General features: G+C 59.0%; 2 protein-coding genes across 9 annotated transcripts; one reads left to right on the top strand and one right to left on the bottom strand.

Annotated features, from left to right (window-relative positions):
- The first annotated feature begins 2,891 nt into the window (after window positions 1-2,891).
- Window positions 2,892-9,759, top strand: NFKB2 (nuclear factor kappa B subunit 2). The gene is given in 23 exon segments (XM_036829565.1): window positions 2,892-3,440; window positions 3,726-3,807; window positions 3,925-3,965; window positions 4,220-4,318; window positions 4,398-4,549; window positions 4,808-4,914; window positions 5,009-5,167; window positions 5,458-5,562; window positions 5,691-5,776; window positions 5,855-5,993; window positions 6,233-6,361; window positions 6,486-6,695; window positions 6,775-6,916; window positions 7,304-7,418; window positions 7,511-7,724; window positions 7,873-8,042; window positions 8,167-8,269; window positions 8,399-8,448; window positions 8,450-8,551; window positions 8,681-8,750; window positions 8,978-9,150; window positions 9,264-9,375; window positions 9,475-9,759. Coding segments are annotated over 23 exon segments (2,706 nt in total). The 5' UTR covers window positions 2,892-3,419; the 3' UTR covers window positions 9,600-9,759.
- Window positions 9,760-9,847: 88 nt separating this feature from the next.
- PSD (pleckstrin and Sec7 domain containing) lies at window positions 9,848-27,182 on the bottom strand. 8 transcript variants are annotated; one of them, XM_036829354.1, is made up of 19 exons: window positions 25,913-25,976; window positions 25,284-25,378; window positions 24,964-25,022; window positions 22,956-23,692; window positions 22,575-22,677; window positions 21,722-22,082; window positions 20,539-20,979; window positions 19,153-19,347; window positions 18,906-18,986; window positions 18,588-18,700; window positions 17,907-17,965; window positions 17,707-17,796; window positions 13,902-13,945; window positions 12,264-12,454; window positions 12,109-12,179; window positions 11,844-12,001; window positions 11,540-11,684; window positions 11,135-11,278; window positions 9,848-10,647 (listed from the first exon to the last, which is right to left on the bottom strand). In XM_036829354.1, exons 4-19 carry the CDS (start codon window positions 23,607-23,609, stop codon window positions 10,417-10,419), a joined length of 3,081 nt encoding a protein of 1,026 aa, XP_036685249.1. In that variant the 5' UTR covers window positions 23,610-23,692; window positions 24,964-25,022; window positions 25,284-25,378; window positions 25,913-25,976; the 3' UTR covers window positions 9,848-10,416. The 8 variants fall into 8 exon arrangements, with proteins under 8 accessions (XP_036685249.1, XP_036685254.1, XP_036685251.1 ...); XM_036829359.1 differs by lacking the exon at window positions 24,964-25,022; XM_036829356.1 differs by lacking the exon at window positions 25,284-25,378 and having other exon boundaries at window positions 25,913-25,946.
- Window positions 27,183-27,276: the final 94 nt, after the last annotated feature.

Below are 27,276 nucleotides of genomic sequence, written 5' to 3'. Positions count from 1 at the left end.
AATTAGAATAGCTCAACCCCTTGGGCTTCCCTGGTGGCGCAGTGGTTAAGAATCCGCCTGCCAATGCAGGGGACATGGGTTCGAGCCCTGGTCCGGAAAGATCCCACATGCCGCGGAGCAACTAAGCCCGTGTGCCACAACTACTGAGCCTGCGCTCTTGAGCCCGTGAGCCACAACTACTGAAGCCCATGTGCCACAACTACTGAAGCCTGCGTGCCTAGAACCTGTGTTCCGCAACAAGAGAAGCCACCGCAATGAGAAGCCCTCGCACCGCAGCGAAGAGTAGCCCCTGCTCGCTGCAACTAGAGAAAGCCCGCGCGCAGCAACGGAAGACCCAACGCAGCCAATAAATTAATTAATTAATTAATTAAATTAAAAAGAATAGCTCAACCCCTAGGGTTGCTTTTAGAGACATTTTGGAGACTAGAAGTGTTCATGACAATTTCAGCTGTTGATTTATGAGCACTTTGAAAGGACAGTTGTAATCAATGGTAACTAGCACAGGTTCACTAAGTTGTAGTACACCAATCTAACCTCATTCCATTTTAATTTAACGGTTATGGGTCTGATTTACCAGCGGAATGTAGTAGACAATATCCCTGGATTCTGACAAATTATTTGGAGGCCCACAGTGTGGTGGAAAGGCCTTCTTTGTTTTATACAAATTTAGGGGAAAGAGCTTTGTCCTAGAGTTAAGAGACTGGGTTTGATTCTCACTCTGTCCCTTTCTAGCTGTGTATTTGGTTGTGTTACTTCACCTCTCTGAGGCTTAATTTCTTTATCAGTAAAGGTAATATTTACTCCTATGTGCTGCTGGGAGGAAGAATAAGAATTTATACTAAAGTATCTTAACACAGTATCTGGCACATTCCATTTGCAGGCAACATGAAGAGGGGGAAGTGACAGAAAATAGCCCAAATCAAGGGCCATAATAGTCTCCCTTTATGTAGAGCTACTGCAGGCCTGTAATTCCATTATTAAGGTCAGGGGCAAGTTGCAGGAAAGATCTGAAACAACAGCCTGTGTTCTACCTCGGTGAGCCGAAGGGAGGACGCCTCCAAGAATGGAGATTACTCATGGCACCTCCTAAAAAGAAATTCTACCAACCAGAAATGTCCAGCCTCGGAGTTCAGTACTTTGTGAAACTCTGTACTGACCTTGCTGCCACTAGAAAGGTCGAAGCGGACATTGGAAACTGTATAAAAGGCAATTTCCTACATCGGAGGAAGTTTGAACTATTAATTTTGGATGCCTTTTCCATTCTAATATTCCAAATCTCCGTGATCGATGAGCAAGGCCTGAGTCTCCCAAATAAATAAACAATTCATTTCCCTTACACGGCGCAGACCTGAGTTCAGGTCTGAAAGTCTGGCCAGCTGTTAACCTGCCATTTATAGAACCAGTTTTAGGTACAGATTGTCTCTTCCAGGGAAGACTGATTAAGAGAGGATTACGGAGTCTCCTCGCGGCTCCAGAGGGGCCACCAGATGGCACTCTGGAACCGACTGCAAGATCAACTTCCTTCCTCTTCCCCTAAGTCTTCCCGGCAGCGGGGCCCCGCTCCGGGCGGGGGACCAGAGGGCTGAGGCAAACCAGCTTCCCCTTGGGGTTCCCCGGCTTCAGAAGTGGCCAAGCATTAGGCGCACCATAAAGCCGAGCAGCAGCGGGGGCTGCCAGCCGGCTAGGACAGGCCTGGGTGGGTGAGGAGACTGGAGCCGGGTCCTTCGACTGGGGAATGGCACTCGGTCAGCGGATCCCGCAGCGGACTGGTCCCCAGGCCAGAGCCAGCGCCTAACTGAGAATCATTCTCACTTCTGCTTCCCGCGCTGCGCGAATATTTCTCCTCTAAGGGGCTGCCTGAGTCACTCCTGATTGGTTGCGCGAGTCCGGGACTTAAACTTTCAGCCAATAAAAAAGGGCACGGCGAGTGACGCACGGAAACGTCACGGGAATTCCCCCCTCCCGGGGGCCGAAAAGGGGCTTTCCCGGCTGGAGTCCTGGTGGTTGGAGAGGTGTCGCGACCCGTCCGAGGTGGGTCGGGCAGAGAGATAATCCGGAACCGGAGACGCCGCCGCGGTGAGTGGCTGGGTTCAGACCCCTGGGTGGCGGGACGCTGGGAAGGGCAGGAGGAAGGCCCTTAGCTGACCGAGCCCCAGAGCTTAAGAGCGGCATCTGCACACTCCAGAGAGCACGCACACGAACAAGACACGCGGATACACATCAATATCCCTGTACAAAGACGTGGGCCGTACGTACATCTACACATATGCCGGCGGGTGCACAGGGTCGTCCATGCATTCAGACTCGCACACACATGCACACGCAAAACACACTCACCCGTGCACAGGTGCCTGGACCCATACCCTTCACGCAGAAACTCAAAGATATGTTCACCTGTGCCCTTACATACATGCTCAGACATGTGTCCACACTGATTAGTTTAAGGACGCTCACCTGTACACGCATGTTCACACCATGCACACACAAGCACATGGGCCGAAACACACTTGTACACCTGTGATGCAGACACATACATGCATTACACACGGCTATGGGACTGGGGGGGGCGTGGGCCCCCAAAGCAGGTGCGGTGTGGGAATCAACGGCTGTACAGATGTTTCGGGGAGAGGGAATAGAGGAACCCATCCCAAGGAGGAGACACCTTTCCTCCCGCCGCCCCGTGGCCCCAGAGACCGGTTCTCGGGGCAGAACCCCGGGGCCCCCGACTGGGAAGAGCCCCCGCCTACAGGCCTTCGGGTAGGAGGCCTTCTTACAGTAGGAATATCCCCCCAAAACCCCCCGGGGTGAATCAGCCGTGGCCTCTCTCGGAGTAGAAAATCCCGAGGTTGCTCCAGGACGGGGGAGGGGAAGGGGACGGGAGGAGGGCCTGGCCCCGGACTAGTAGCCTCCCCCGGCCTTGAAAGACCCTCCAGTCCCTGGCGCCTGCTCTGGAGGGAGAAGGTGGCCCCCCAACCCCGCGGGGCCTTCTCTGGGTCTGGCCGCTCCTCTGCTTGTAGAGATGCTGCGGGCGCCCGCAGGCCAGCGAGAAGACCTCGAGCCCCTCCCGCCTCGGGGGCGCGGCCAGTGGCGTCATTTCCAGGCCCGCCCCCTCCGGCCCCGCCTCCCCCTGGTATTTTCGGGACTTTCCTAAGCTGTTCTAACTTTCCTGCCCCTTCCCCGGCCCGGCCCAGCCCAGCTCCAGATTTCGCCCTCCACCGGAGCTTGCCCGCCACACCCGGACGGGTAGCTGGAGGAGATCGGACCCTCCCCCAAATTTGGGCCCCCCTCTTCCCCCACCTCCCGTCCTGATCTGTCTCTCCCTACCCCCGCCACTCCTCCCCACCTAAGGCGGGCGCCTGAAACTCTGGGGAACAGGACCCGCCGAAGCCACCGGACAGAGCCGGGCCTAGCCCAGAGACATGGACAGTTGCTACGACCCAGTGAGTCACGCCGCCTGGCCCCAAAGCCGGCCGTCTGCCCCCCCGTGCCTGTCTGCTTGTCTGCCGTCTTTCAGAGTGCCATCTACTCCCCGACGCCTGTAATGTCCTCAGATTATCTCACCCTGCCTGTCAGTCAGTCTGTCTACAAACTGCTTTACAGTAGGAGCTTTCATATGGGCCTGGGGAGGAGAGAGGGAGTCATTACTGAGGGCTTACAGAGCTGAGAGGTGGAGGGCTCGGGGGTGGCTCAGAATCAGCTGCCACCCCAGTCTGTCTCCAAACCAGGGTCTGGATGGCATCATTGAATATGACGATTTCAAATTCAACCCGTCCATGTGCAGCCCAAGGAGCCAGCCCCCAGAGACAGGTTAGTAAGTCCCCTGACCTCCCCTTGTCTTGGAGGGAGGGGAAGGGAGGAGCATGTGCCCTCTGCCTTGGGAATGGGCTCAGAGATCCTGGCTCAGCAAGGCCCCTCTGTCCCCAGCTGATGGCCCCTACCTGGTGATCGTGGAACAGCCTAAGCAGGTGAGCGAGTGGAAGGGATAGTGTGGGATGGCTTCAGCTTTGGAGGCGAGTGGGGTAGTTGCAGCTGGGTGGCCACAGGGAGGGTAACTGACACAGGCCCACTTCGGGTTGGGATGGTTAGCTGCTGATGATCACAGTGGTGTGGTTGTGATTCAGGATACACACATCCAGTCATTATGGTCACTGCTGGCTGGGGGGGATGGGGGGGTGGTGTCTCTCCTGGTCACAATGTCACTGTGCCCTGGCACCTTCAGCGAGGCTTCCGATTTCGATATGGCTGTGAAGGCCCTTCCCACGGAGGACTGCCAGGTGCCTCCAGCGAGAAGGGTCGGAAGACTTATCCCACTGTCAAGGTGAGCCAGAATAGTGCTGGAGGGTGGGCTAGTGGACAGTGTGTTCATGGGCATTACTGACAGCCCTCACCCCTCACAGATCTGTAACTACGAGGGACCGGCCAAGATCGAGGTGGACCTGGTAACACACAGTGACCCGCCTCGTGCTCACGCCCACAGTTTGGTGGGCAAGCAATGCTCGGAGCTGGGGGTCTGCGCAGTGTCTGTGGGGCCCAAGGACATGACTGCCCAGTAGGTGCCCCCTACCCCTGGTCCCCACTGGTGTGCCCCCTCATTGCTTGCCAGTTCTAGGCCCCAGCCCACCTCTGTGAGCTTAGCATCTGACCAAGGGGAGAGATCCTGGTTGGCCCTAGAACCCAAGGCCCCAAGTGAAAACTAGAAAAGCTTCCTAGAGGAAGTAGGGCTGAGCTGAGCCCTGGCAGTGGGGAGGGTGCCTCAGGAGGAAAGAACTGCCTGCAAGGCCTCTGACTCCTCCCCTCCCCTCCCCAGATTTAACAACCTTGGTGTCCTGCATGTGACCAAGAAGAACATGATGGAGATTATGATACAAAAACTTCAGAGACAGCGGCTTCGCTCCAGGCCCCAGGGCCTTACAGGTATGGAGGAGATGGAGGGAGTCATGGGAGGTGGTCATGGAAGGAGTAGAGAAGGAGGAGGAGTCCAGGGGTCACATGTGTGCCCGCTGCCCAGAGGCTGAGCGTCGGGAGCTGGAGCAGGAGGCCAAGGAACTAAAGAAGGTGATGGATCTGAGCATTGTGCGGCTGCGCTTTTCTGCCTTCCTTCGAGCCAGTGATGGCTCCTTCTCTCTGCCCCTGAAGCCAGTTATCTCTCAGCCCATCCATGACAGCAGTGAGTATCCTGATCACCTGGGGGCCTGGGTGCCAGAGGGAGCATGGAGGGCAACCCTGAACTGTGGAGTCAGATAGGCCTGGGTTTGAACTTGGCCCCACCATGTATGAGCTGAGTGATCTTGAGCAAGTCATGTTCCCTCTCTGAGTGTGGCTTCCATCTTGAGTAAATGAAGATACTAGCAGTTCCTGTACCTCTTGGGGTTGTTCAGATAATACAAAGCCCCTGGCTCCATAATTGGGACCATGGCTATTATATCCTCTCAAGTAATTGATATCCCATCTCCATAGAGTCTCCTGGAGCCTCAAACCTGAAGATTTCTCGAATGGACAAGACAGCTGGCTCTGTGCGGGGTGGAGATGAGGTTTATCTGCTTTGTGACAAGGTGCAGAAAGGTGAGGCTGGAGCCTAGGCTGGGAGCTAGGGATGTTGGGTATCAAGCTTGGGGACCGGGACAGCTTCAGGACAAATGGCCCTGGAGATTCTACTAGGAGCTGTGGCCAAACTTCAATTTCCCCTGTAGATGACATTGAGGTTCGGTTCTACGAGGATGATGAGAATGGATGGCAGGCCTTTGGGGACTTCTCTCCCACAGATGTTCACAAACAGGTACCCTAGGGCCAGGGCTGGGCCTGGGCCCAAACTAGGCCAAGCCCTTAATACACCTTATGTTCTCCTTCCCCCTAGTATGCCATTGTGTTCCGGACACCTCCCTATCACAAGATGAAGATTGAGCGTCCTGTAACCGTGTTCCTGCAACTGAAACGCAAGCGTGGGGGGGATGTCTCTGACTCCAAACAGTTCACCTATTATCCTCTGGTGGAAGGTGGAGCTGGGCTGAAGATCCCAGGGGGGCTGGAGGGTGGGGGCTTGGCTGGAGGGTCCCAAGAACTAGACCAGGGGACCCATGAGTCAAATCAGGAGTAGGGAAGGTCCCAGGAAGAGGTGACCCTAGGAGCCAGCCTGAGGGCTTTCAGGGGAAAGGCCATTACCAAACATGGGACAGGGCTCTTGAGGCAAGACGTGAGTTGGGGTTTTAACATCTCATTTGCCTCTCCCCCCCAGACAAGGAGGAGGTGCAGCGGAAGCGGAGGAAAGCCTTGCCCACCTTCTCCCAGCCCTTTGGGGGTGGCTCCCACATGGGTGGAGGCTCTGGGGGCTCGGCTGGGGGTTATGGAGGAGCTGGAGGAGGAGGTGAGTGCTGGTGGCAGGAAGGGGAATGGATGAGGGAGGGGTAAAGGGGAGAAAAGTTGTGGGGGAAGAAATCTGGAAGAGTCCTCCTGGTGCCCCCTCCCCACAGTCCTGCCTGTGTCCACAGGTGGCAGCCTCGGCTTTTTCTCCTCCTCCTTGGCCTACAGCCCCTACCAGTCCGGTGCGGCCCCAATGGGCTGCTACCCGGGAGGCGGGGGCGGGGCGCAGATGGCCTCCGAGGCGCCTAGCGTGGATGCTGGGGAGGAAGCAGCAGAGCCGAGCGCCCCCTCCGGGACCCTCCAGCGCGAACAGCAGGCCCCAGAGCTGCTGCATCGAGGTATGGCCTCGGGAATCCGGGCAGTCGGGATGCTGCGGGTGGGGACCTAGCCCACGCCCACACCCCCTGTCGCCCCCAGCCCGGGAATACAACGCGCGCCTGTTCGGCCTGGCACAGCGCAGCGCCCGAGCCTTGCTCGACTACGGCGTCACGGCAGACGCGCGCGCGCTGCTGGCGGGACAGCGCCACCTGCTGACCGCGCAGGACGAGAACGGAGACACGTAGGTGGGAGGGCGGGCGGCCGGGCGGGCGGGGTCCTGGGCTCGGCGCGGGTGGAAGGTCTTGGGGTGCGGGGCGGGAAAGGGACTTAAAAAGAGCCAGGGCTCTGGAGTTGTACAGACCCGGTTTCAAGCCTGGCCTCGCTATGCTCTAGTTCTGTCCAAGATACTTAATCTCTGCACACTTCAGCTTTAAAGGGGCACAGTAACAGTACGTACTTAGCGCAAAAGGTGCTCGGAAGTATTAAGTTCAGGTGCAGCGATGTCCTTGGAGATGTCTGGGCTAGACAGGGCCGAGGGAGAGAGACTGTGGAGGTGGCGGGGTTTTGAGAGTGAAGGATGCTGAGTTGCTGGGCTTGCTAGGCCAGAGTCTCACTCCCCAACCCCCAGGCCGCTGCATTTGGCCATCATCCACGGGCAGACCAGCGTCATTGAGCAAATAGCCCACGTCATCTACCACGCCCCGCACCTCGGCGTTGTTAATCTCACCAACCACCTGCACCAGGTGAGGGGCATCTATTGGTGAGGGGGTAGGGGTTGGAAGTCAGGTGGGTCTAGGCCAGGAGCAGGCCTGGCTCATTCTGCCTGCCTCCCCAGACGCCCCTGCATCTGGCAGTGATCACCGGGCAGACCAGCGTGGTGAGCTTCCTGCTGCAGGTGGGCGCAGATCCAGCACTGCTGGATCGGCATGGAGACTCAGCCGTGCACCTGGCACTCCGGGCACGTGCCAGTGCCCCCGACCTGCTGCGCACCCTGCTGCGGAGTGGGGTTCCCAGCATGCCCCAACTGTTGCACGTGCCAGACTTTGAAGGTGAGTTCATCACCTGGACCAGCGGGCAAGGGTGGGGACCAGGGAGGGTACCTGGTGAGTGCCTGTAGTGGACATGAGGCATCGAGGTCAGATGGTCAAGGGGTCACATTGGGGGCACAGCTGCAGGCTGAGCATCCTGTGTCACTAGGGCTGTACCCAGTACACTTGGCGGTCCGTGCCCGAAGCCCCGAGTGCCTGGATCTGCTGGTGGACAACGGGGCTGAAGTGGAGGCTGCAGAGCGGCAGGGGGGCCGAACAGCCCTGCATCTAGCCACAGAAATGGAGGAGCTGGGGTTGGTCACCCATCTGGTCACCAAGGTGGGACTGAGGATTGTGGAAGGCATGGAGCCAAGGGTGTGGAGGGACTAGGGACGGGGAGGGTGTGGCGGAGGGACAGCCAATCAGTCGGTGCTGTGATCAACCACTCCTTTGCACCCCACAGCTCCGGGCCAACGTGAATGCCCGTACCTTTGCGGGAAACACGCCCCTACACCTGGCAGCTGGACTGGGATCCCCGACCCTCACCCGCCTCCTTCTGAAGGCTGGTCAGTCTCACTCTCAGGGGCATATGAATAGGGCTGGGGGGTAAGGAAAGGGGTGCCTCCCAGTCCCCCCACTTTGCATCCTTAATGTGGGCTCCTGTCGTACCTCTCCACGACTATCCCCTTACTCAGGTGCCGACATCCATGCAGAGAACGAGGAGCCCCTGTGCCCACTGCCTTCGCCCCCCCACCTCTGGTAGTGACTCAGATTCTGAGGGCCCTGAGAGGGACACCCGAGGCAGCTTTCGGGGCCACACACCTCTTGACCTCACTCGCAGCAGCAAGGTGAGGCCAGCCTGGGACTAGAAGTACCAGGGGATGGGGCATCTGGGCTTATAGATGGGTCCTGAGTATTTGGTACCTGGGCTTAAGGACTGTGATGGGAGGTAGTCAAGGCTGAGGCTGTCTCCCCAGGTGAAGACCTTGCTGCTAAATGCTGCTCAGGACACCATGGCGCCCCCCCTGACCCCACCTAGCCCTGCAGGTGAGATCTCCCCACCCATTGCCAGACCCCAGACCCCTGCTCACAGAGGTCTCTTCTCCTTCAGGGCCACTCAAGGAGGTCTCCCTTTCTCCATCCCTGTTCTCCGTCCATTGCCCCCAGTGGCCCTTCCTGCCTTATCAGGTTACCATGTGAGAAAGGTGGCATTCAGCTGTGTTTTTGCCCATCTGCAGGGGGTAACTAACATATTATGTGTGTGTCCCCTTCAGGGCCAGAGATGCCACTTGAGGATACAGTCCTACAGAACCTGGAGCATCTGCTAGACGGGCCAGGAGCCCAGGGCAGCTGGGCAGAGCTGGCAGAACGGCTGGGTCTGCGCAGTCTGGTGGACACGTATCGAAAGACGGCCTCACCCAGTGGCAGTCTCCTACGCAGTTACAAGGTCAGTCAGTCCCCGTCCTGTGCTCCATGCCCCAGTCTCAGATCTCTGGTGCTTCTTTGGGGACACCACACCCTAACCATAACTCAAGTCTTATGCCGCTTCCTTCTTCTCAGCTGGCTGGTGGGGACCTGGCGGGCCTGCTGGATGCCCTGTCTGACATGGGCCTGGAGGAGGGAGTGAGGCTCCTGAGGGGTCCTGAGACCCGAGAAAAGCTGCCTAGCACAGGTAAAGGGGCCCTACCTGAAAGGTGGATCTGGGCTTGGAGAGTGGGAGGCCTGAAGCCTTGACTCTTCCCTATGCCCTTCCCCGTGTCCACTCCCCCAGCAGAGGTGAAGGAGGACAGTGCATACGGGAGCCAGTCGGTGGAACAGGAAGCAGAGAAGCTGGGCCCCCCTCCTGAGCCACCAGGAGGGCTCTGCCACGGACATCCCCAGCCTCAGGTGCACTGAACTGCTACCCACCCACCAGCCCCCTTCCTGGGCCCCTCTGTACAGTGTCCCCGCCTATTCCAGTTCTTATTTAACACCCCGTGCCCACCCTTCAGTTGGGGCAAATAAAAGATTCTCATGAGAAAGAGAGGAGGCGTGGCCTCCTCCCCAACTTACAGCAGCCCCTGATGTGTGTGACTCTTGTTCCTGGAACCAAATGCCTATCCTGGCCTCAAGCCAGGCACTGGAGAGAGGAGGAGACCCAGCCAGCAAGTCTAGAGCAGTTTTAATGGAGGTGGAGGCTATACAAAGGGCAGGGCCCACTGAAGGAGGGAAAGCAAGGCCATGCTGCCCCCCGGCCTGTGCATAGGGCCTCAGCATGGACACCCTTCCTCCACCTCTGGAAAGAGAGAGGGTGAGCCCTCACGGAAGAGGGAGGGAAAACCAGCTCAGCCCCAACTCCTGGCTTCTGTCTGAGCCAGGCCCCAGGATGGAGGGGGATTGCTGGTGTCAGGGGTGGGGTGGTCTCAGCAGAAACGTCAGGTCTCCCCCACAAAAAAAGCATCAAAATTCCAGGGGCCCTGGCCCCTCCCGTCCCAGTCCCCTGTACGAAAAAGTGCAAAACATTATCACAAAAAGGGGGTCTCAGAGGGGGCCCTTAGCCTAAGGCTCCTGAGGCCCGTGCCCTAGCCCTGCCCTGCCCCGGACACCGCGTCCGGCGCGGTCAGGCCCTGGACCAAGGGGCCCTCCCAGGTGGCCCGAGGCCGGCCCGGGCTCAGGCAGGGCCCTGTCATGCAGGCGCCTGGTGGGCACCACCCCCCCTACTCCCACCCGCAACTCAGGGCTTCCACCGCCCACTGCCTGCCCCTGCGCGAGACTCTGGGCCAGGACACTGAGCCCGGGGCTGGCTGGAGGTGTTGGGCTGCGAGGAGGGACTGGAGTGAGGAGGGGGGAGTCCGTCCTCCGTACTCCCGGCCTGGGCCAGTGCTGCCTCTACCGCATCCAGCTCTTCACTGCCCGCCTTCAGCTTGACCCGAAGCAGCGCTGCATATGTGCCGTAGCGAGATTTCTGAGGCAGAGGAGCAGGGATGAGCCTGCTGTCCGCCGTCTGCCCAGCCCACCCCCGTCTGCAGCAGGGAGGGAACGCCAAAGAAGGCTAGCAGATGCCACGTTCTTGCCTACCTCTGAAGCCCCAAAAGCCCCCAAGGACTGACTGTGACATGATCCCTGGGTAGTTTGGTGACCTTCTCTGGGCTCTCTCTAGACTGTCAACTGTAACAGCTCATGTTTCTTGAGCCTTTATCAGAGTTGGCAAAACTGAGCACTTAACAGACATCATCTCCTTTCATTTCCCTAGTGGGGATGGAATGCTGTCCCTGTCCCACAGAAGAGGAAACTGCGGCTCAGAGGGATTAAGCAGTCTGCCCAGGGTCACTCAGCTAGTCCCACTCTTAGAGTCCATGCCATGAATCACTAGCCTGAGCCTCCGTATGGGGACACAGAGGTCCCACTGGTGGAGCACGGAGCCACAGAGGTGCCCGGGCCGGGAGGCTCACCTCAAACTCCAGATAGGCCTCCTTCTGCCGCTGCTCCTCAGCCTCCTTGCCCCGGGCCTTCTTGCCCAGATGGGCAGCCCGGTGCTGCCGCAACTCACTTGCCATGGCCTTCAGCTTGGCCTCGTGGGTCCGCATCTGCTCCTCCTAGAGGCCGGGGGAGCATGGTCACTCTGGCAGAGACAGTGCCTTTGTGCAAGTTTTTAGAAAAGGTGCCCCATCCTTTGGATGAACAAAGCACCACGTCTGGGTTAACCAACTGTATTTCAGCCTCTGCACACCCTCCCATGGCCCATGTCCTGGTGCACTGGACATCTACATGTATCATACGCAGCAGCCTGGAGTGCAGTCGGCCTAGGCCTGCCTTACTCCGTCCCGCTGGCACCAGGTGGACAGAGCTGGGGGTACCTGGGGGAGGCGGGTGGCAGCACTGGGCAGCAGAGGGCGGCTGAACTTCTTCTGGGAACTGACAGCAGCTGGGAAGGGGGGTGCGGAGAACATAGCAGCCACCACATTGATGCGAGTGATCCAGGACTGCATCTGCTCCAGGCTCCTGGGGAGACAGCACAGCCATCTGGGACCTGGGCCCAGGGTTCCATCCAGGGATGCCAGTCCTGGCCTGAGAAGGAAGGAGGCAATCCAGGGACAAGGGACAGGAGCAAGCTGGGAGTGGAGTGAAGGGGTGTGGGATGGGCAGGAGGAGGGCACTCACGGGGCCTGGAAGAGGAAGACGCGCCAGTCAGCGGTGCGCAGGTAGAAGACGTGGGGCCTCTTGCTGTAGTCACTGGCACGCGTGGCCAGTGCGTGGTGGATGCTGATGGCATTCTTCAGCTCAGCCTCCGATGGGGCCTCCCCAGGCTGGTACTCCTCCTGTGGGGTGCCCATCTCGTCCTGGCTGCAGTCCCAGCCCAGCCCAACCCCCCACCACTCCCTCCCCTGAGCCAGCTCAGCCCCAACCCCTTGAGCTGGGCCCGCACCTTCTGCAGGTAGAGGATCATGCCCTTGAGGATCCCGTGGAAGTTCTTCCAGCCCCGCTTGCCCCGAGGTGCTGGGGGGAAGGAAGACAAGTCAGGGGGGCCTGAGACAGGCCCACTCCCATCCATCCCCCAGGCCTCCCCACCTGGCCACGTACTCTTCCTGCAGTCAGGGTCTGCGTGCACCTTTCGCACCAAGGCCCCGTGCTTGTAGACTGAGGCCCCAGGCTCGGGAGTCAGGTCCAGGAAAGGGCTGGAGCCGCTGCCACTGCCCCCGCTGACTCTCTTGATGACCTTGGGGTTGGGGTCGGCCAACTCAGACAGAGAGCGTCTCAGCTCCTCCTCGTCTCTGCAGGTGTGATCACCTCAGAGGGGGCTGGCCGTGGAGCCACGGCCCCCCTTTCAGTCCTGGCCTCTGCCACCCAGGAAAGCTCCTCCAGTGTCTGTGAAGAAGGGGCTGCGGGGACTGCCCCTCTCATAGGGCGTGGCTCCCCTCAGCCTGAGGCTCCTGGAGCCACATCTCCGGCCTCAGAGCGGGTTGCACCAGGGTGTAGCTGTACTTCCCCACTCAGATCAGGGGTCCTCGAGGCAGCATGTCTCTGCCCCCAGATTAGAGTTCCCAAGGGTATGGCCACATCTGTCCCCTCCTCCCCTCACGCGTACGCAGCCCCATCCTCTCCATTTCTGCACACACACACACACCCCTCACTCCGTTCTCCACCAGGGCAGACACGTCTGACTCAGCTTCTCAACCACACCCAGCACCAGGCTTTACTCATAGCTTGCTGGCTAAATGGTGGCAGAAGGAGCTTCCTAGTGGTCCCCTAGTACCTCCTGGTCAGCAGGCTCTGTCAGCTATCATCTAAAGAATCTGATTCTATCTTGTCACTCCCTCGTCAAAAACCTGCAGTAGCTCCCTACTGCCTCCCACCTGGAGCCTACACTACATCCCCACCAACACTGTCTCTCTCCTGCCACTCTCCGTTCCAGTTAGCCTGCCTCCTCTTGGTCTCCTCACCCCACACTCGTTTCAGCCACCACACATTTGCCTCCCAAATACCAACTTCCCTCTTTCTCTCCCCAAACAATGCTTCCTCTCCGTCAAGGCTTGCCCCGAGACCAATCCTCACAGAAGCTTTCCCTGATCCCCCCTGTACCCCAGTCCTGAGCTTTGCCTCCTCTGAGGTCTTCTCTCCTGCAGACTGGGAGCTCCCAGCTAAACTGAGCAGTGACTGGACTCTCAGCAGATACCAGCAAGTAGGAGTGATCTATTGACTGTTTAGATGAGGGCTCTACCTCAGACTGGGGGACTCAAGACTAAAACTAGACCTCCTCCCTCAGACTAGACTCTTCCAAGACTTAACTCTGAGTCTGTTTCCACTGGGGCTGCCAAGAGTAGAGAATTCTGTGACACTCTGGGCTCCTTAGGACCCAGGAGGAGGCTCTCCCTCTACTGGTCGGGGCCCTACCTCCAGAGACTTCTACTTTCCCACTTGGGTGCCAAGAGACCTCCCCCAATTTGTTTCAGCACCCTCATCCCAGGCCAGCTGACAATGGCCACCCACCCCAACCCAACTTGTCATAACAACCCAGCTAGAAACAAGACACAGAACCCCACATCCAGGCGGGCACCTCCAAAAAAGGAAGTGAGGCAGCCTCACTGCCTCTCGTGCTCTCACCCACCTCCCCGGCTCCACAGCCCCAGGATTCACTCGGCCCATCTCAGTGCTCTTGACCTCTCCAGGCAGCCCCTTCCCGACGTCCCATCCCACCCCCTCACACGCCCCAGGACTCACATGGCCCACTGCAACTTTTCATTCTTGATGGAGCTGTACAAGGCCTGGAGAGGGAGGAACAAACCAGGGGGGTGGGGGTCAATCCTGGGGGGAGGTGCACCAATGCCAGAGCTCAGAGCCCTCCCTCCAAGTTTGGGGGAGGAGACAGAACTGGGGGTGGGGATGGGCAGTAGGGTGTAATGACTGACAGGCTCTAGAACAGGGTACTAGGACCCAGGCCCAGGTTTGCCACTTGAGCTGCATGACTTTGGACAAGTCTCCATGGGAAGAACGAACGTAGCACCACATAGTCGTTTTATTTTTTTTTGGCCACACCCCGCGGCACGCAGGATCTCAGTTCCCTGACCAGGGATAGAACCCGCATCCCTGCATTGGGAGCTCTTAACCACTGGACCACCAGGGAAGTCCCAGTACCAGGTGTTTACCATAGGGCAAGCAATTAACACAGGACATCCTGGCATACGGTTGATGTACAATAAATAGCAACTGCTATTATCTTTGCTGTTGTTGTTATTGTTAAGAGTCATCCTATTCAGAACCTGGGTGGGGGAAGCACAGCCCTAGAAGGAATGGAAAAGAGCAGCCTAAGAAGCTCTCCTTTCCCCAACCATGTGTTTTGGCCTATTTCGACAGGATAAACCCACACTGGGCATATGGGGAAACTGAGGCCCAGGAACAGGACTCTCCCTGTCACCTCCCTCCTTGGCTAACAGAGAACACACTCCCATGGCTCCCAGCCCCAGTGCAAGTTAAGATCTTCCCTCAACCCAGAGAGCCCCACCAAGCCAAATGCCAGAGTGGTCCAGCCCCCTGCCCACGCACATACTTCATGTTCCTGGAGAGTGGACACTAGTCTAAAAGATAATAGTTTTATCTTCCAAACCCTGCACACTCCAAACTCCCTGTGAATTCCCGAACCAGTCACTTGCCTCTGTACAGTTGGCCTGGGGGACCTGCAGGGGCCTTGGGGTGGTCGGAGGAGAGGATGGGTTCCAGTAGTGGCACAGGGGACCCCTCTTCTTGGGAGTAGCCTGCAACATGGGTTCACACCAGTGCCTCCCACTGTGGGGGCGCTTCCACCAGCCTGTCCGTGAGTGGGTGTGTCCCCAGCACGTGTGGCTAAGCGTGTGGCGTGTGATGCCTGTGCGCCAGGAGTTGGATGCAGTGGTGACGTCGGCACCTTCTCCAAGATGGGACACAGCCCCCAGCTGCCCACACAACACAGTCTCTGACTCTTTCACTGTCCACTGCTATACCCAACCACAAGGCTAGCCAAGCACCCCACATGGGCACACCCTGGCCGGGGGCAGGTACACCACGACCTCCACCCCACAGCACATACTCAGCCCTCCCAGCACCACCCCGACCAAACTCAGCAAGGCGCAGACCCTAAGCCCTCACACTCCAACTCTCGGGCCAGGACGTGAAGTGGCCACCGAAAGCCAACCTGCGGTCCTTGTCTCCAGCCCTGCAGTTCATCCCCTGCCCCTCTCGGCACTTCCTTTGGCCCACAACGTCTTCCTTCGAAAATTCCTAAACCCCACAGGTGAGCTCCGTCTCATGCTCTCATCTAGAAGGCCCAAAGACCCTTTGGTCTGCGATCCCCAACTTGATCCGAGGGTCTCTGCCCTACCCCCAACCCATGCCCACCCCTGGCTACCCGTGGGCTCTGTCCGTGTCGGGCTCCCCACTCAGCTTGCGATGCCTTCGGCGCCTCCCTCAAGCCGCCCCCTCAGTCGCGTGCCGCCCTCAGCAACCCCCTCGGTCGCCCCCCAGCCTGGCGTGGGCCGCGGCCCCACCGCCCTCACCGCCTTTTTCTTCTTGCGGCTCTGCAGGCGGCTGACCACCAGGTCGGTGTAGAGCACGGGCTTGAGACTGCGCGAGCGCTGCGGCCAGCCGTAGCACAGGGTCTCCGCGCCGCGGTGGGTGCGCCCGTAGCGCACGGAGCACAGCGAGCGAGAGCGCAGCCGCCCGGCGCTGCTGTGGATGCTGTTGACACCGATCATGCTGGCCCGGCCGGCGCGCCGCGGCCCCCGGCCATGCCCCCGTCCGGCCTCGGCCGCGGACGGCCCGGACGGCCCGCGGACGGCTCCCCCGACAGCCGGCTCCCCCGACAGCCGGCGCGAGCGGCCCGGCCCGGCCCGGCCCTAGCCTGGCCCGGCTCGGCTCCCACCGACGCACGGAGCGCGCGGCGGCGGCGGCGCGGTCTGCTCTGCAGCTCGGCGAGAGCGGGAGGGGGGCGCCGACGGAGAGGGGAGGGCGAGGGCGAGGGGCGGGGACGGCGCAAAATGGAGGCGTCCGACCTAGAGGAGGGCCCGCCGCGCGCCGTCACGGGGGAGGCGCCTGGGAGGGCCGGTGTGGGGGTGGGGCGCGGTGGCCTGCTCTAGGGGTGCTGGGAGGTGAGGTGGGCTGTCCCTGTAGGGTCTGGAGCGCTCTCCTGGCTCGTCAGGGTGCGGTGGTGAGGAGAAAGGTCGGAACGCCTCCTGGCGGCCCTTTTTTACAGAGCCAGGAGGGGGCCACGAGGCTAGACAGCGGCGCGGGATGGAGACAGCCGTGGAATTACCCAACTCACCGACCCGCAGATACTTCAAATGCCCGAGTATATAATCACCTTCAAACACCCCACTTTACATACACCCCCAACTAACCAGATGCACCAATTCACATTCACCTCAACTCACAGACACTACAAATTCAGAGGTACACCTCAAATTTTAGTCATTAACTCACAGACATACACCCCCTACTCATGGACACCTGTCATAAACCAGATAGTCAATTCGTAGATATACACCCCAACACACACAAACACCCAACCTACACCCCAACTCAGACACACTCTAAATCATAAGCCCTAAAGCACAAACACACTCCAAGTCAGACAAACCCCTATGATTCACAGACCCTAAATCACATATACAAGTCAGCATACACCCCAACTCACTGACGCCCCCCAACTCACAGTGGACGGCCCCACTCAAGATACGTTCCCAAACTCAGAAGCTCAACACACCCCACGTTCACAAACACGCCCCAGGACACTCCTGTGCTGTCACACGTATGCGGTGGCCGGGAGACCCCTTTGACAACTCTGGGGGTTTCAAGGGAGTGCAGGCCTTCTCGGATAAAACACCACCCCATCTGGAAGAGGAGTGAAGCCACGGACCAGGCCACCCCCCTCCTCCTCCCATCCTACCCGCTCCAGTGTAGCTAACCCCTCAGGACCTGGCGCCTGGGCGCGGGGCCTACCCACTAAGGAGCCAGAAGCGCAGTGTGTAGTCCCAGCTTGGTGCTAACTGGCTTCAGGACCCCGGAAAGCCTTTGTCCCTCTCAGGGCCCCCATCTCCGGGTCCCTCCAGCGCAGCGGTACCAGAGAGGCCTTTGTGGCTGTACACCGTGGGGCGGGGGCTGGGCGCGGGGAGGGAAGTGGTGTACCTGTGCGCCCCCCCGCGCTTGCAGAGACCCCACCCCCACCCCTTTCCTCAGTGAACACTGAAGGAGGGGCGCTAATGAAGCCAAAATACGGGGTCCAGGGCCTGCTGGTCACGTGTTTTCGAGAACTGTTTCCCCCCCCTCCCCCGCTGCGCGCTGGGACTGCGAGTGCGCATGTGCCGGGAAAGCCAGTCTTGTGGGGGCTGGGGGAGGGGGCGGTCCCCAGGCTGAGTCACTAGAGCCCAGGCTTCCACAGCGGGAACTAGGTGGTGGCAGGCCCCCTCCCCTCCCCTCCCCACCCTCGGAGGCCTGCTGACAGGTCCCCTGTCCCTCCCCTCCAGCGACCTCTGCCCCGCCCCGCCCCACCCCCCACCTTGAGCAGCTCTCTGGGGAAGTCGCCGCCTTCGTTGAGGCCCTCCAGGTTACCAATGAAGTCTCCGCAGGTCATGCGCTTCCCGATGTTCTAATGGAGGGCACAGAGGCCTCTGAGCTTGGGGAGTCCTTCGCCTCCCAGGCCTTGAAGTCTCTGGACGGGGTGTTCCGGGCTCCCTCCCGCCAGCCCCCCTAACTCACGTGGCCATGGAGATCCGTATTGAGTAGCATGAGGGCGCAGGTCAGCGTGTGCGCACCGTCTAGGAGAGAATTGACATTCAGCCTTGGCCACCTCGCAGGGACTCTTCCACATCTATCTTCCTCAATCTTCCAGTTCATCCCCTGCCCCCTTTCAGGACCCCCTTTGGCTCACAACCACACTTTTGTTAAGTCCTGGACAAACCCCTCCGGAGCAAAGACCTCTCTCTTCCAGGAAAACCCTCAGATGGGACCTCTCCCTCTTCTTCGGTCGCCCTCCCTAGCTCCCTAAGGTTCTGAGGGCAGCCACTGCTTGCCCCCAACACCAACATGCCTCTGTGTCTGTGCAAGCCATTGGGCCCCACACAGTTATGCAGACCATATAGAATCCCTACTCAGGCCAAGCACTGTCTTGCACATGTATGCAAACAACGGCATGCAAACACACCTGCCATGTGCCTCTTCACAACACACACTAGACCCTACCTAGCCCTATACCTGCCCACATGCACAGTTCCACATCTGTGCAGCTGTGCCAGTTCTGTCTGCACACATGCATGCTTGCATGCCTGCAAGCTCGTGCATTCGGGTACTTCTGCACACACACTCATGCTGCTTTACACAGATGCAGTGCCCATCTGCCTCAGTGACCAGCCAGGAATGCCCTGACCCCGGCCTCCTCACCCTCTGAGGACAGGGCTCCAGGATTGCACTGGAAGTATCTCTGGGAGAAGTGGGCCAGCACGCGCTCCCGTTCCTGGGTCTCACCCATTAAGGCCAGCTCCTTCAGAAACACCCTGGGGAGGGGGGAAGAGGGGACATGTCACCTCTACCCAAGGTCCCTTTACCAGGCAGCCCTGGCTCTTGGCCACGTCCAGTCAGCTTGGGAAGGGTGACTTCATGGCAGTTTAGGGGAGGCACGGGGCTCAGAGGAGGCATAACTGAGGCCCTGCACACCAGGCCTGGAGAGTAGGGGCTGCCCTCAAAGGGCCGGACACCCACCTGAGAGCTTGGTCCAGAGTCATGCCCGTGAAGACAAAGAACTTCAGGTACTCGCCAGCCACAAGTTTGCTGAAGTCATTGCTGTGGGCAGGGCAGAGAGACAGGTGGGGTCTCAAGGGGAAGTGTCAAGGGGCCAGGTGGGGTTTACCTAGAGACCTGGGGGTATTAGATACAGGGGATGTGGAGGTGCTGCCCGCAGGATGCATCCCTTCTCCCCCCATTCTCAATCCCAGCCCAGTGCCTTTACTTCTTGCCCAGATGCCGGGCCACATCCGCCTTCCTGAAGCCATCTAGTCGGTACAGCCTCTTAGCTAGGCGCTGCGCAGCCTCCAGGTCTGCTTTCTGCCCATTGGACAAGGTGTCTGTGCTTCCCAGGGCCAGCCGCTCTGTGCTGTCCAGCTCTGAGTCCGAATCGGACACGAGCTGGCTCAGGGGTGGTTCACTGCCAGGGTAGAACACCAGCTCAGAGGTGGGGCAAGCCCTCGGGGGCCATCCAGATCCTTCCTCTGCCTCCAGACCCAGTAGACAGAGAAGGGAAGACTGGGACATGGGGAAGGCATTTTTCTTTTCTCCAGAGAAGGAGATTCCTTCCATCAGCCTACTCCATCATTACCACCTCTCTGTGGAAGTCCTGCCTCAAATCTAACCCACATCCATGTTGCTGCTGTGGGAGTTCTGTCTGCTTTCCCCAAAGCTCCCTAAGTTTGCTATTAGACATAGATTCCCCATTCCCACACTGGACCTACTCAGGACAGAGTCCTCTGTGTCTGAGACTATGGGCAAAGATAGGATAGATGGACTGCTAGGGAGGAACAGTGGAGGGTCAGACAAAGATGTGAGGGCAGCAGGGACACTTTCCTGCTCCTATGTCTTTCCTCTTCCCGCTTTTTAGGGAGAGGAGCCTCCTCCTTGGTCCTTCTCTTACACCCTCAAAGAAGCAGGCTCTGGGGTAGAGGGTATTGGGGGTCAGAGTGAATCCCTCATCCCCTGTCTCCCCCTGCCTTCCCTTCCCACCCTGGCTGCTCTACTCACAAAGCCACCTGTCACCCCTGAGACAGAGGCCGGAAACTCCTAGTTGCTAGGCAACCCTGTCTCCCTGGCCACCCCCTCCTGTTGCCATGGCTTCAGTGACTGCGAGGGTAGCTGGCAGAGGGGAGAGCAGAAAGGTTAGACTGGTGAAAGGACTTCCTGGAGAAGGGTGAGACTCTAGATTGGAGTGGGGAGGTGACATGGGAGGGAAGCAAAAGGAGAAGCTGGTGGCTGCATCTTTGGGAGAAACCTCCAGGCTGGCTGAGGGTAAGATCAGAAGAATTCTAAGCAGGTTAGAGGCTCTGTCTGGGGAGGGAAGGACCCTCCTAGAGAAAAAGGAGGGTGTCCTCTAGGGACCCTTCAATCCTAAACCATGGTTTCACAAGTCACTGGATCTGAGACCAAGGGGGCAGGCTGTGAGGGGCTCCCACTCACAGCCAACGGAAGTAGTCCTCCAAATGAGAAAACACATCTGTATCCCCTGACCACCCCTATCAGGGGTCAGGAATATAAACTACATCTTCACACTCAGGCTCAGTCCCTTGGAGCAACTGTTCCTGGGGCCCTGGGGCCTCAAGTCTGAGGACACAAAGGAATCACTCACCTGCCCAGGGGAGCTGCCCCCAGCCCATAGCTGTCTTCTGAGCGGCAGGGACTAGGGGGCTCCCTCCTTGGGGCCTGCTTGGCTCCAGCCTCTGCCTCCTCTTCCTCCCCTCTCTGTGTCCAAGGCCCATCAGCAGCAGAGCTGGTACCAGAATCCGGTTCAAGAGGGGCAAGTGGGGCAGGAGCAGGTGGGTCAGGCCTGGGGGCAGGGGGCTGGGGAGGCAGCTCAAAGGTGAAGAAGGGGCTCTGGGTTGGGCCAGGTGAGGCCAGGGCCTCCAGCGAGGCGAGGCTGGTGTAGGAGGTGCCCTTGGCCCGGTGTGACTCCAAGATGGCTTCAAACACACAACTGAAAGAGTCGGGCCCATCAGCCAAGGGGCTGGTCCCAGGTAGAAAGGGCAGAGGCGGCTTGAGAGGCCCGGAGTGAGGCACTCGGGTGCCTGGCCTGCAGGGGCAGGGAGGAGAATCTCTGATCAGGGGCCCACAGGACAGCTCTCAGGTGGCATTTCATTGAACTTTCATACCGACTCTGTGAAGGGGATTATCATCCCCTTTTCACAGGCTCCCAGCCCCCGAAAAGAGCAACCCGGGTAGGGGGTCCCCACCACAGGTTTGCCAAGCTATTCAGTGCCCCTGGAACACCCCAGCCCTACCCATACCCAACACCCAATGCCCTTCCTCTCTCACTCCCTGTTAATCTCCCTTTCTCCTCCTTCTCCCTGATCCTCTCCCCTCCTGCCATTCCATTTCTATTTCTGGCAACATCTTAGGAAAAGAAGATGAGGATCCAGGCTGCAATGGGGTGTGAGACAGAGAGGAAGGCCCCTACACTCCACGTTCTCCTGCCGGGATCCAGGATCTAGCCGGATGCTCCCGTGCCCCCAGGCTTGATTCTGACCTCGGCCTGTCACTCTGCCCCCTGGCCCTCATTAGAACCCCTTTCCTCCTCTATCCTGGCTGCCCCTAACCTCCTGGGCTCTTGCTGACGGTCCCCACACCCCCGGTTCCCTGCCAGGCCTCAGGCCTCTCTCCGGAATCCCGTGTGCTACACCGCCCTGTCAGCACACCGCTTTGTCCTGACATTCCCGGCCCCACCCTTGTCTCTATTCCCATCCCTTTGAGCCCAGCTCTGGCTCTGGGCCAGTGGGAAGGAGCAAGCCACTTTCCTCTCCCACTCCCCCACTCACCGGGCCCCTTCTGAGGCCTCAAACACCTCGTCGTCCACATCCTCTTCCCCACCTGCCTCATCCTCGTCCTCATTGCCACTGCCCAGGCTGGAACGAGGGCCAAGGCATGGGCCGGGACGTGGGGCAGGTGGGCGGGCAGTGCCAGGCGGGCCCTCAGAGCTGGGCTGACTCTCGATGGCCGAGTCAGCCTCTTCCCGCTCAGCCAGCACCTCATCGATGTCGGTCTCGCGGTAGCACCTCAGGGGCACTGTGTCCAGGTCCGTCTCGGAGTACTTGGCTGCTCGCCCCACAGCCACCCCAGAGCCCTGCCCTGAGCCCGCCCCAGGTGGAGATGGGGGGGCCTGCTCTGGGGGCTTAGCACCTGCAGTGTGCACAGGCATCCCGGTCAGGAGGTTATTCAGGTCAGCTCCCTGTCCTGATTCTGTTCTCAGAAGGAACTCTCCCCCACTGCCTCAAACTGGCAGGAAGTTCTTTCACTGTCTAGCCGCCATTCCTCCTGCTACAAACTCAGCTTGTTCCTGGTGCCAGTGGAGCTCATTTCAAATCAAGTTCTTATCAAACAGCTTTGAGGGGCCTGAGGGAGACCAGCCTCTTTTCTACTCCAAGGAATGACCCTTGACATCCTGCCATCCCCTCCCTCCACTACCCAGCTTCCTCCAAGCGTCCAACCTAGCTGCCATCCCCCAACCCCCTATCATAACACAGATGGAAAGACTGAGGCCTAGAGAGGCATTAGCTGACTCAGAAGCCTAGGAAAGAATAGGGGGAGGTTTAAAGGAAGGCTCCCTAGCACGCCATGGCTCCTGTGGAAAAGGCCCTGTCCTGTTCCCCTTGCCTCAGTCCCAGGCCTTACCTGAGCTGGGGGGGTCCAAAGAGCCATAGAAGAATTCCCATTTGGCTCGAGCGATTCTCTGGGCATGAGAGGAGACTTCTCTGGGTGAGGACCAGGTGTCCCCCTAAGCCAAGGAGGGAGACATAGACACAGGCACCCAGAGATAAAGCCAGACACACAAAGACACAAGAACATGGGACAGAAACACAGAAAGAAAAACATACAGGGACAGAGGTGCAGAGACATAAGGACAAACAAAGAGCAAGGGCAAGAAAGAGGCAGATTTAGCACAGATTGAAGGATTCAGAGTGAACAGCTGATAGGCCCAAGACCACCAAGGAGACAAGCCTTGGCCTTTGCTGGGTTTCTGGGGTTCCAGGGAGCCCAAGGGAGATCACATACCTGGTTAAGGAGTCCAGTGTCAGCAGGTCCTCGGAATAATGTGGCCAGGTGCTCAGAGGGTCCCCCCAGCCCATTGGGGAGAGAGGAGTAAAGACCGTCTGCTCCAACCTGAGGTTGAGCTGGTGGCCCGTGTAAAAGGCCCTGGCTGCCAGGCAGAGCTGAGCCTCCTCCAGCTGGGAGTGGGTCTGATGTGGATGCTTCTAGCCGCAACTTTCGGTTGGAGCCAGGCCCAAGGGCTGGGGTGGGACTGGGAGGAGAGACCCCACCCAGGTCCCAGCTCCGACTCAAGCCTCCGGGAGCAGGTAGCCCATTCAGTGGCCTCACGCTGGCCTTCTCCACAAAGCGGAATATGACCACAGAGCTCCGGGCCCCTGGTGGGGGCTGCCCAGTGGGTGAAGAGGGTGCCCAGGGTGAGGGAGCAACACGGGGTGAAGGGGGGCCACGCAGGGGTGTACAGGGTGCTGTCACACGTCCAAGTTCCCGGCCTCGGGGACCTGGACCTGCCACCCGCCGTAGTAGGGAGCCTGTGCTGCCATACATGCTGGCCGGGGGGCTCTGGGGCACCGGGCCTTCGGGGAGCCAGCGGCGTGGGCATCGTGGCGGGGAGATGGCACAGTCGCCTTCCGAGCAGAAGCGCATGGCACCCTGGGCCATGCTGGGGCCGGGGGTCAGGCTGGGGGGGCAGGGATGGCCAGGCCAGGTGGGGAGTGAGGGGGCAGCATGCTCTTCAGACAGGCCTGCAAGAGAGGAAGGGGAGGAGGGGGTGAACTGCCGGGGAGTCAGGTGGACAGGAGAGCAGACACAGGGAAGGGAAAGCTGGCTGGGGTCACTGAGCACCAGGGGTCTAGCCCACGCCGGGAATATGGCATCACTGATCCCACCCCTGGGGGTGGTGATCAGTCTTCCTGCTGGGGCTACTTCCATGGAGGCCTGAGGAGAAAAGAATTGTGCCCCCAATGGGCCCCTGGCTCCTCTCCTTTCTGCCTGGGGGCTCTAAGCATCACCCTGGGAGGAGAGTGGAAGGTATTTCAGAAGTTGAGTGGAGCCCAGAGTTCCTGTGGCATTTTGGAACTACTTCTGGTGGGGGAGGGGGAAGATTGCTACCCCACCCTCAGGACCAGAAGTATCAGCCAGCCATCATCATCGTCCAGCCATGGACCTTCCACAGTCTCTCTATAGAAGCCCCTCACTCAGGGGGAGAGAACTCAGGCCTCCTGGAAGGAGAGGGAGGAAGAATGGGGGTGGTATATAGGGACATGAGGGGCTGAGAGTCATAGGTGAAAGGGAAGAGAAAGGCCTGAACAGAGGCTCCTCCTCTACTACATACATGCTGAATGGGAAAGGGACATTCTTGTTCTCCATACAGGTACACATACTCATGCACACACACACGTAAGGACAAATAATATCGGTACACAGCTAACACATTCATAGACAACACCCTTCAGCACACTCAGACACAGGCACACACACACATTGCTCAAAGACACACCCTCATACACTCTCACAGTCATAACAAATATGTGTGTAATGGAAAGGCACATGCTTGTTTTACACACACACTGCAATCAAACAGGAACACACAAAGAGATACCCAAATATACACACAGGCCCTCATTCTCCAAGGCACATAGAGACACAGGCATATCAGACACTCACAGACACTTACTGGTCACAGTCACACACAGATACAGATGCATCCTCACACACATCCGTAAACAGGGGCATACACCCTCTCCTCCAACCCCCACCAGTCCCTGGTCTCTGGGGTAGGGGGCAGGGTGAAGGCTGAAGCAGACCCTCTCCCCATCTCTCCCTCCACCCCCCAGGCGTATGACAGATCTTGTCCAGCCCAGGAAGGACCATAAAGGGGTAAAAGGGCCCCTGGTGGCAATGCAGGGTAGGGGCAAGGGTCGAGCAGCAACCCTGCCAGGCAGGTTTCTGAAGCTCAATCGGGGCCCAGCGCACCCCCAGTGCAGCCCTGGACTCGAGCCGCCTCAGTACTCACCGCTGCTCGCCTGGAGCTGGGGCCGAGGAGAGGCAGGGGAGAGGCTGGGCCCAGCTCAGCTGTGAAGGCAGAGCGACTCCCGCTTGCTCCTGCTTGCTCCAGGCCCGCCCGCCTCTCAGTCCCTCCTTCCCCCCTACGCGCGGCTCAGAGCTAATCCCCCCCCACCCCGCCCTCTCTCGGGGCCCTGAGTCCCGGAGGCTGGCCCCCCTTCTCGACGCTAGGTCCCCGCTGGGCAATCCCGCCAACCTGAGACCCGCCCCTGAGGAGGGGGAGGACGTATGGAACCTCTGGTCTGTTCTTCAGACCCTCACATGACCCACCCCAATCGTGTCCTCGTCCCTCTCGTCCACCACCCCGAGCGGCACGCAGGACCCAGCTGCACACGCGTGTCCCGCTCCAGACCCCACGCGTGTCCCTAGGAGGTTGCCACATGACCTGTTACATGCCACATGCGCTCCCGCCCCCACGAGCACGCGGCCGCGCCAGCACACAGTACGGGTGTAGACTGGACCCGCCCCCTAAATCCAGGAGACCATCAATTTATGGGAGAAAGATCTAGCGAGCACTGCCTCAAACCCTCCGGATGTTCTGAGACTAGGACTCAGGAGACACAACCATGACCACTCGCCCAGGATGCAGCAGGAGGGATGTTACTCAGACTTCAAAAAGAACTTCCTTGCTGCCTGAGTTAGGCATCCTGCCCGTCTGGTAAGAGGTTAGACGGAATGACGCCTGGACTAGAGGAAGTGGGAGACAGGCAACCCTTGTGCCCTTGGCCAAGGTAGAAGCGGGCCCGGCTATTTTAAGAAAGCACCGCTAGAGTTACTATGGCAACTGCTCTCCTTGGGAACTCCAGGGCAGGCAAGTGGTGACCTCGGAAAGAAGAAGGGGTCTGTTCGAGTGGTCAGGGGGCGCAAGAACGTGCGAGGCGGGGGTGCGCGGGGCTCACCGCGGGGAGGGGCTGCGCGGGCTCGGCGTGGTGCTGAAGGGGACAGCGCCAGATTTGTCGCACTGCGCAGGCGCAGAAGCGGGAACAACGCTGGGGGGGGGGGGGGAGGCGCGCGGCCCGAGGTGGTGCGCGCCCACTTGACTCTATCTTAGCACAGATCTGTCCTCCCAGCTACCCTTCCCCAAGCAGGCGGAGGAAAAGGGAGCAAGTCCCTCACCCAAACTGACCCTCCTTGGTCTTTCCCCGCTGCTGTTTACTCCCTTCTCGCAGCATGGGCGTGGGGGTGGGGTGGGGGAGGGTGGAGGAGTGTGAAAGGGATTCGGGGAAAACCAGGATGCCTGAGTTCTTTATCCCGACTCGTTTGGTACCCCGGACAAGGTGCTGCCTCTCCAGGGCCTCGGTTTCATCTTCAAAGTGGAGTGACGGAACAGACATGCCCACCTTGCAGAGGTGCCGAAGCCCTGATAATGGATGGGAAGCATTTTTCGTTATGAAGAGGCAGGTGAAACGGTTGCACGACGGGAGAGTGTAACCCTGCTGGGGCGGGGGGTGGGGTGGGTGGGTGGGAGCTATCTGGGACAGCAGTAGCCCTCGGCCTCCTTCACATCCTCCCCGCCAGTGCATGATGGGGAACGCACTGCTCCAGAGTTTCCCTGGAGCGGATTCTGAACTAGGATCTGGGGATGCAGTGAGAGGGTAACCCAGAGTCTGAGCCCAGAGCTCTGGGGGGAGGGGGGAGTTACTGCCCCAGGGCGGGCCCAGCCCCAGACCCCACAACTAAACCCCCAGGCCAACCGAGAAGCAGTATTCCTAGCGGGCTGACCTGAACACTTATTCTTCTCAGGACTCTAGACCTCCTGGGTAAAGGAAAGGGACCCAGTTGGAGATACAGTCCTTCTTCTCGACCCTACATTTCTCCCCCCAAGGTGTAAACCCGTTACAAATCTTCCGGGAGTGGAAGGGGTTGGATAGCTCTGTACTTCACAATTAACCAGGGATGGGAGGTTTGGGCAAGTTTGCTTGATGAAGGAAGAAAAATTCTAGCTCTCCCCATTCAATTCATTCAGCAATTCTTGGGCATCTACTACGTGCCAGGCAATAAGAGCCTGGACAGTTTTCCCCCATTTTTCAAACTCGCTAAACGCGATCAGAGGGCAGAGAAAATAGGCCCAGAACCTTAACAGTCCTCGCTCCGCCCCTTATACGTTTGGCTTTGCCTGCTCCTCCCATCACTTCACTTTGAGGCGGCCACTGGCCCAAAACGAAAAAAGCCAGTCTCTGCTGCACCATCGCATTCTTCAGCCTCGGGTCTCAAGCCCTGTAGCGGAGAAAGCGAGGTCTAACTTTACACCACCAGCCTGTTC

This window comes from Balaenoptera musculus, chromosome 16 (genome assembly GCF_009873245.2).
Source record: "Balaenoptera musculus isolate JJ_BM4_2016_0621 chromosome 16, mBalMus1.pri.v3, whole genome shotgun sequence".
Classification (NCBI taxonomy): Eukaryota; Metazoa; Chordata; class Mammalia; order Artiodactyla; family Balaenopteridae; genus Balaenoptera; species Balaenoptera musculus.
Note: the sequence above shows the minus strand (reverse complement) of the source record. Positions and strands in the feature narration are given on the sequence as shown.